This window comes from Microtus ochrogaster, chromosome 24 (assembly GCF_000317375.1).
Source record: "Microtus ochrogaster isolate Prairie Vole_2 chromosome 24, MicOch1.0, whole genome shotgun sequence".
Lineage (NCBI taxonomy): Eukaryota > Metazoa > Chordata > Mammalia > Rodentia > Cricetidae > Microtus > Microtus ochrogaster.
In genome coordinates, this window is record NC_022024.1 from 36,444,428 (window position 1) to 36,453,369 (window position 8,942).

Below are 8,942 nucleotides of genomic sequence, written 5' to 3' on the forward strand. Positions count from 1 at the left end.
ATAGCCATGCCCCAGCCAAACCCACCAGAAACCACTCTCCTGCCGTCAGGAACTCCTGAAGGTCTCGTGCTCAGAGCAGCTGTAGGCACTCAGATCAGGGGATTACAAGAAATTCAGGATCTGAGGTCTCACTGCTCCCAACACTTTGGAGTCCCCCATGAGGCTTCATCCAATCCATCCTCAATGCTTCATTGCCAGTTACTTCTCCCAAGTTACTCTGTTCCTTTCCCTAACAAGTCCATCAGTGACCATCACCCTTTGGTCCCTCTGTTGCCCTGCTCTCCACTGAGATGTCTGATAGGTACAGATTTCAAGCCTCTGCCTAGGCGGCTTCTTTACCCCTTCCTCTTTTTCTGCCATTTCCTAAGTAACTGACTATTGCCTGCATAATTTAATCATATATTAGAGCATCCATCTAGAACATAAATACTAAAATATCAAAAATCTCCAGTACTTTGCTACCAAATCCCAAGCACCTAGAGCATTGCCTGGCACCTAGCAGGTACTCAGCTAATGTTGACCTAATGTGTGAATGAACTATGTAGGAGACTACTTATGCATTTCCTGGCCACCCAGACCCGAATAATCACATAGAAACTATATTAATTACTACATTGTTTGGCCAATAGCTTAGGCGTATCCCTATCTAGCTCTTACATCTTCAATTAGCCCATTTCTACTAATTTGTGTATCGCCATGAGGCTGTAACCTATCGGTAAGGTTCTAGCGTCTTTCTCCTTTGGCACCTACACGGTATCTGCCTGACTTGCCTTCTTTCTCCATGCGTTCAGTTTAGTTTTCTCTGCCTAGCTCAATCCTACCCTGCCTTAGGCCAAAGCAACTTTTTTATTAACCAATGGTAATAAAATGTATTCACAGCATACAGAGGGGAATCCCACATCAGAACTGAGTTTTTAACCTTTGGCTTCTTGCTCCTGCAGTTAGTATTCTCATTATGTCATCTGTGTTAGAGCCACACTGACATACCATTGTCTCTGTACCTGGTCTCTTATACAAAGTATCCAGAACGACATAGCAGCCACTGTAAACTAAGCCTAGTTGGAGAAAGTCCCATCTCTGTGAGCTTGTAGCCCACAGAGGGAAGGACAGCTTGTATGGGTCACCTTGGGCCACTTCCTGCCTGTGACTCCATCCTACCTGTCCTGCCTCTCTGTCTCTGCTCGGAGCAGTCTCTGCTAAGCTTCTCAATGTTTCGCTGGCTGTCTGGACTGAAATCTCCTGCAAAAGCAGGGCGTGCATGTGTGTGGCATCGGGAGTCAGGCTCAGAACAATAACCTTGAACTTGCTAGACCAATGTAAGTAGAGATGGAGGCGGGGAGAAAGCAATAGAAATCCAATGTCAGACCACGGTTTCTAGGAATTGGGCTGTGAACAAAAAAAAGCATAGCACCCTGGAGGTAAAGGTTTAGAATGTGGCCAGTGACCAAAGTCCTCCAGATCCACATCTGGCTGTCTGCTTGCCACCTCTGGCTGTTATCTGCTTGCTCCCTCTGCACCCTCGGCTCCAGGCACTTCCCCCACGTGCAGAGCACCCGCCTCTGAGCCTTTGTTTCCTCCTGGACTGTCCTCCAGCCACAATTATAATAATAACAGCTGCCATTATTGTGCTATTTATAGAGAGCAAGCTGTATTTCACTCATTTAATCTTCCAGTGGCCCCGTGAGGGTTATGCTAGAATGTTCTCCATTATTCTGTCGTAGTCCCAAGGAAGCCTGTACTTAAGGGGAGGCTAACTAAATGCATCAGTGTCGTGGGCCAAACTGGCCTCCAGAACTTGGAACTCTGCTCTTTGAACTGCTCAGTGGCAGTCCCTAGGCAGCCTGTGAAACTGTGAGGCGGCCTTGGGCTTGCCTCAGGGTTACTGCACAGGACCCCGAGGGATGTGTGCTCTGCTCTGTTTCTAAGGTATCCCAGCTGGTGGAGGTCTGTCTTCACAGCTGAGCCTGTTCAGAAGGTCACCACGCCCTTCCTTACTAGCCTCGCTGACACCATACCCACATTTCTAGAAAGACTCTTCATTTAGGTTTCCTCCACGCTCATTCTTAAGGGCCCTGGGTCCAACATTTTTAAGAAAGATCTCTGAGAAGGAAATCCATTCCTGGGCAAAATGTGAGCTACGAACTGTGCTCACACTACCAGGGGAAGGGTCTGCTTTCTCATAGACTGTGGGTTCATGAGGCCAGCCCTAAATCTTCTTCCTGCTGCCAAGTCTTAAAAACAAAAACAAAAACAAACAAACAAACAAAAAACCCAGGAGCTCCAAGCTGGTGATGTAGGGGGAACAAAAAGTTCTGGTATTTCTTTTTTTTTTTTCCTTCATAAATTCCCAGTAAAAGAGCCTCTGGCAGTGACTGGGATATTGGCTTTCCTAAATCTTTAGCTCCAAAGAACTTCATTTACTTTATTAGCAAACATTTATTGACTCCATTCTCTGTGCCAGGTTGTCTCTATATATTATCTCATTCCTGCCTCTCCGCCAGCCATGAGACAGACTATCCAAACACTGCGGAGGGAGGGGCAGGCTTAGAGGAACCAGGTTGAAGCCTAGCAACCTCCATGGAAGGTGGCAAAGTGGAAGATGGAGTCCAGGTTGGCATCAGGGTCGGTACAGTCAACTCTCCTTGGCAGCCAGAGGCAGATGAGACAGAGCCCAAGCCTTTGCCCAGACCACCAGACCTATGGAGTCATGCCGACCCCCTGCATGGTACATGCATCTCCTGATTCTGGCTTCTTCTGTTGCAACGGCATAGCTATTGGCTACTCACAGAAAATACCAAAATAGACAACCTGTAGTCATAGAGATCAAGCCACCATAGGTGCTAAAAATGAAAAGTATGTTGAGTATTATTGCTATGGTTCAAAGGAAGGTCGTAGGAATCCAGAGAGTTCTATACTGTCATCTTATGGTGCCTAAAAAAGAGAGGATAAGAGGAGAGGAGAGGAGAGGAGAGGAGAGGAGAGGAGAAGAGGGGTTCCTAATCTAGCATAGCTGCGATAATTCAAATACATTTTAATCTAAACATAGAAAGAGCTTGGCACAGTGTCTAACCCAGTTGGTACTCAGTAAGCTTGGTCTCCTTCTCCATCATCACCCCATCACCAGTGTCATTCCTGAGGGTGAGCGGCTGAAGTCGGGGGATGGGGGATAGCTAACACGGTCTTCTCCTTGTGGGGAATATACATCCTTGACCCACGACAAGTGATAAGATAGAGGAAGGCGAGGCGCTCTGTTTGCCACAGGGCTGTGCTGTGACCTCAAAATGGAAGCAGGCAGAGAGACTGATAGCCCCCATGACAGATGAGGTGCTGGGCATGTTGTATCCAAGATCCCACGCAGAACAACGCTTGGTTTACGTTCTGAGTTCTCCGGTCACACAAGACTTTGGAAAGATGTCTCTCAAGACTGAATCCAGAGAGGAAACACATGAGACCTCATGCTTGGGAGGGCAGAGTATCGATGAGGTCTCAGACTGGAGGCCAGAGGTTCTCAGTATCTTGTTATGTTAAATCAGCACAGTCAGCCCACAGCAACCATCGTCAGCTGCTCTCTGCAGCCAAGGAAACTGCCTGGACATGGGAGAAGTTTTCCCCATGTTGAGAGGGAACTCAGCTCTGTGGGCCTGTCTCTGTCCCACCTCCCTCCAAGGCCAGGGTTGCAGATGCATGCTGCTACATCTGGCTTTTATGTGATCTCTTCAGTTCCCCATGAGTATAGCAAAGACTTGACTGGCTGAGCCATCTCCCCCACCTGCTTCCAAACTTCAGTTTTGAACTTGGGTCTTAATCACCAAGCCATTCTCTCTTCAGCTGCAACAACAGGATTGTATCAGACACTGAACTATGATGCTCTGACCTTCGCATCCACCTAGATGCTCTCTTACATTAGAAAAAGATAATTATTTCAGTTCATGTATAAAGTCTTATGTGGTGATTTTCATGAAAATGCCCCCTGTAGGCTTGTACAGAGTGGTCTAATAAGGAGGTGTAGCCTTGTTGGAGGAAATGTGTACTGGGATTGGACTTTGAGGTTTCAGAAGCTAAAGCCAGGCCCAATGGCTTTCATTTCCTCTTCCTGATGCCTGCCAATCCTATCAGGATGTAGAATTCTTGGCTCCTTCTCCAGCTCCATGTCTGCCTGCATACCTCAGTGCTTCCTCCCATGACAATAACTGACTAAACCTCTAAACTGTAACACAGCCCCCAATTAAATGTTTTCCTTTATAAGAGTTGCCATGGTTGCTGGGTGGTGGTGACACACACCTTTAATCCCAGCATTTGGGAGGCAGAGGCAGGCAGATCTCAGTGAGTTTGAGGCCAGCCTGGTCTACAAAGAGAGGACCAGAACAGCCAAACAGCCAAGACTGTTACACAGAGAAACCCTTCCTCAAAAACAACAACAAAACACAAGTTGCCATAGTCATGGTGTCTCTTCACAGCAATAAAACCCTAACTAAGACACCCTATATGGAGTTCTCAAAAAGAAAAGTCTAGTATATAATCCTAGCATAATAGATCAATTATATATTTTATAAATCTCTATCATCTAGTTCTTAAAGCACTTTTGAATAAATGACCTTTCCACATTTGAATTTCATAACTCTCTAAAGGGACAGGAAGGGACATTGTTCATCTGCGCGATGAAATATGAAGAAACCCCGAGGCAGGGTGTTGTATGCTGATTTCATCTCCGGGCCACGTGTGGAAGACCTTTCTTCTCAGCACATGAAAGATAGCCTACAAGATCACATTTCACCACCCTCCCCTGAAGCCTCAGGGAAAAGGAGAAGCCAGTGCTTGGCCCCACCTTCCCACTTCTGGACACTGAGGTCCGGAGAGGTTCTGTGACCAGACCTTACACACAGTAAGCGTCAGGCTAGGGTGAGGCTCAGGGTTGCAGACTCAAGTTTCCTTGTCCTGTGCCTGTGGATCCCTGTGGAGCATCGTGTGGGCTGCAGATGTGGGATAATGCACAGCCAGGGATGCCAACCACGGGATCGAGTCCCTAGGAACGCCTGAGGAATTGTATGATACTCCCTTGTCCCTCTTCCCTCGTGTTCAGGACCTCACTCTTGGCTCTTTATGCCCCCTGATCCTGCCCTTAATCCCTTGCAAGTGAGGAGTCTGTGAAACTTACCTCAGTTCCTAACGTGAGTCTTGATTTTCTGGTATCATTTGTAGTGACCTTTTCAAGAGGGGTAGGAAGTCTCTGAGCTAGAGTCACAGAGACATCAGGGACCTCAGTGAGGGGTAGACCCAAGATTGTCATGGCAACAGCTGCTTGGTCTGCTCTCTGACTTCACGGGTAATGTGAGGGAGGGAGGAAGAAGAAGACTTAGAACATCACTGTCTAGGTCCAATAGGAGGATGTGAGAGAGGCAGAAGGGTCCCTTGCATAGTGGGCATCCCTCTGAAGGTCTGGTCTTCCCTGAAAACTGAAAGATCTGGTGAATAGTGAGGCTGGGTTGGTCTGCCTGCCAGGCTGTGGTGTTCCACAAACACACTGCCTGTTTCAACACCTTAGTGGGTCCTCAGAGCTCTCCCGAGGGGCTACAGCCATCAGCTGTTTTTCTTACTGTTGATAATGCACAGAAGAGATGGGAAAAACAAAAACAGGCTACATCACACAATAAGGGCAGGCAGTTTTCTGTGGAAGATTTCTGAAGGCAAACATGAAAAGCGAATTGCTGTGCTCTGGGGCTGTGATACAGAGTGCATTCTTCGGAGCTACAAAGTGTTTGACAAATAGGCAGTTGGAAACAGTCTTTAATGGGAATTTATCGTTTCCGGACTATACGGATATTAAAATCGAATGGGCATTTGTATCCTTTAGCCACTGTTATCATTCATTCAAAGCAATGTTTATTCTGGCCGCCTTCTCCCTAGTCTCAGCCAGCATAATGAGTGGCAGGATAAGGGCGGGGCTGCTGAGATCTGTGATTTGAGCAGGATGAGGAGTGAAGTTGAGCGACTGGCTTCACGCTCTGCTCCCTCTCCCTCTGCCAGCTGATTTCCATCATTGGGCACTTGTACGTCGATCTTGCCTTATTGTACCCAGGTTGTCTTGTGAGCATCAATGTTCTCTCCTTCTCCCTCCCCCTTTCTCCCTCTCTCTCCCTCTTCCTCTCTCTCTCTCTCTCTCTCTCTCTCTCTCTCTCTCTCTCTCTCTCTCTCCTCTCTATTTGGCTAACACTGTGTGTATTTCTCTCACCTTCCTTAGATGAGCCGGCAAGCCTGGGCATGTTTTGCTCATGATAAAGGCAGAGCTCAAAATAGCAAGGTTCAATGTCACAAGCACTTTTCAGGGCTGATTCTACCCCATCTGTTAACAATGGCCTTGATCAAAGTAAGTCAATTAATCAGCCTTTGAAATTCAAGAAGCAGCAACACACTGTCTTTCCTGAGGTGGCTAGGGATAGGTAAATGCCTCTGGGTCAGCCACATAGCTATATGTTAGGTCATCACTGAAGGTTTACAGAGCAGAGTGGGAGAGAAGAGTGTTGCATTCTGAGAACTTCTGTAGGCATTCATTGTACCAGGTACAGAAGTCCTAGGGACTCCCTCCCCCAAACCCCGCTCCCATATGCATCTCTACAGAGAAATCTCAAAGCCTTGCCTTAGAGATCACAGCCTGTCCACAAGTTACATCTACTGAACCAATGAAGGAATTCCTCAGAGGCTAACACTAGCAGGGACTGCCCCCACCCCCAAAATGCTTGGCTGTCTCTGGGATAGAGGATGAGGCTCTCTGGGTTCAGATAAAGCAGCTCTCAGTGGACAGATTCATTGCCAGGCCGGGGAACAATTCTGTTTCATGGCCTTTGGAAATGGAGTGTCCAGACAAATGCTCACATGTTTGTTAAACTCAAGATCCATGTCTAAAAGTGGTCCTGGACTGGGATTGCAGCTCAGTTGGTTTCTGTGTGCCTAGCATGGGTGGGGCCCAGGGTTTTATCCCCAGCAACAAATAAACTGGAAGTGGTTGTGCACACCTGTAATCCCAGCACTCAGAAGCCAGAGGCATTCTTGGCTAACAAGTTTGGGGCTAGCCTGAGCTCTATATGCTATCCTGTGACAAAAGGCATTGGAAGTCCAGAGCATGTGTTTCCCCTCTCGGTTTCTGACGTTTGGGGGTTTGGTTCCTCTCCTTTGGTGAATTGAAAAGTAACAATTTATTCTTCTCTGTGTCTCTCCACCACAGGTGTGCTGAGCTTACCAGAGAGCCTGAACCTGCACCGAGACCCACAGCGGCCCAGCAAGCCAGGAGAGCTACCCATGTTCAGCCAGTCGGAGCTGAGGACCATTGAACAGTCCCTGCTGGCCACACGTGTGGGCAGCATCGCTGAGCTCAGTAAGTGGACACCAGCTCATCAGCCTGGTGTTCTTGACACTTAGCCTCTCTGCGTCCAAAGTGACATGCCAGTCTTTCATGCCACAGGTGCCCATTGCTGACCTGGCCAGTGCACTTTTATTGCATGCTTGCTGTGTGTGCAAAACAGTACTGGTGAAAATGAAAAGGCGAGGGCTCTAGAGAAAGGAGGCCTGGTAAATCTCCCAGCTCTGTCGTTACTGCAGGAGAAATCCATTCCTCATCTGCCCTGAGCCTCAATTTCTTTTTTGATTGGATCGAAGAAATAATCTCAGCTGATGCAGGGCATGGTTCTGATACGGGAACACACAGATGCCCGTCTTGGGGCTTGGCACCCTGCCTGCTTCAGACAATATGCATGTTTTCTAAACAGTGCCCATTGTTGGTGTCTACAACAGCATCTGTTGAGCACGCATGTCAGAGCAGCTCTCTGTTCTGTTCGGAACATTCCACTGGTTCCTCTCTGAACCACAGGATAAACCAAAGACCTCAGAACTGCTGTCAGGACTGCTATCCTCAGGACCTTTGCACTGACTGTTCCCCACAGCCAAAACAGCTCTCTGTGCCTTTCTTTCTCACCACTATGAAACAAAATTCTTTAAGGACCCCTTGTCTTACTTCAGGCTATTAAAACAAAACAGTAAAGTACACAGGGTGGGTCAAAAGGCATGTCTTTAGGGCTGGAGAGATAGCATAACAGTTAAAGGTACTTACTGTGAGACAATGGTCTTGTACCCTGCAAAGATTTGTCTCTTGTATTGGTTTAATAAAGCACTAATTAACCAGTAGCCAGGCAGGAAGTATAGGCAGGGCAACCAGAATAGGAGAATTCTGGGAAAAGAAAAGGCTAAGTCTACAGTCGTCACCCAGACCCAGAGGAAGCAAGATGAGAAAGTTTCACTGATAAAAGGTACCAAGCCATGTGGCTAACACAGACAAGAATTGTGGGCTAATTTAAGATGCAAGAGTTAGTTAATAAAAAGCCTGAGCTAATAGGCCAACCCGTTTATAATTAATATAGACCTCTGTGTGTTTCTCTGGGACTGAATGGCAGCGGGACTGAGCAGGACAGAAACCTCTGTCAACAGGCACTTACTGTTCTTGCAGAAGATTCTAGTTTGGCTCCTAGCACGCATGTTGGGAGGCTCACATCTACCTGTAACTGCAGCTCCAGGAATTTGACCACCTCTCCTGGCCTTCAAGGGTGCCCTCGCACATGTGTGAATACACAGAGGCAGGGATAGCCTCACACACGTGTGCATACATGGAGGCAGGGATAGCCTCACACACGTGTGCATACATGGAGGCAGGGATAGCCTCACACACGTGTGCATACATGGAGGCAGGGATAGCCTCATACACATGTTCATACATGGAGGCAGGGATGCCCTCACACACGTGTTCATACATGGAGGCAGGGATACCCTCACACACGTATGTCCACATGGAGGCAGGAATGCCCTCACACACGTGTGTCCACACGGAGGCAGGGATGTCCTCACACACGTGGATATACACGGAGGCAGGGATAGCCTCACACACGTGTGTCCACACG

The 8,942-nt window shown here is 47.8% G+C and overlaps 1 protein-coding gene across 5 annotated transcripts in view; it reads left to right on the forward strand.

Moving 5' to 3' along the window:
- Btbd11 (BTB domain containing 11) overlaps positions 1 to 8,942 on the forward strand; it is a 258,983-nt gene that overhangs the window by 149,149 nt on the left and 100,892 nt on the right. For all 5 annotated transcript variants that reach the window (XM_026784505.1, XM_026784504.1, XM_026784503.1 and 2 more), the window contains exon 2: positions 7,220 to 7,369. In XM_026784505.1, the coding sequence (XP_026640306.1) occupies positions 7,220 to 7,369 (150 nt within the window). The remainder of the gene's footprint in view (positions 1 to 7,219; positions 7,370 to 8,942) is intronic.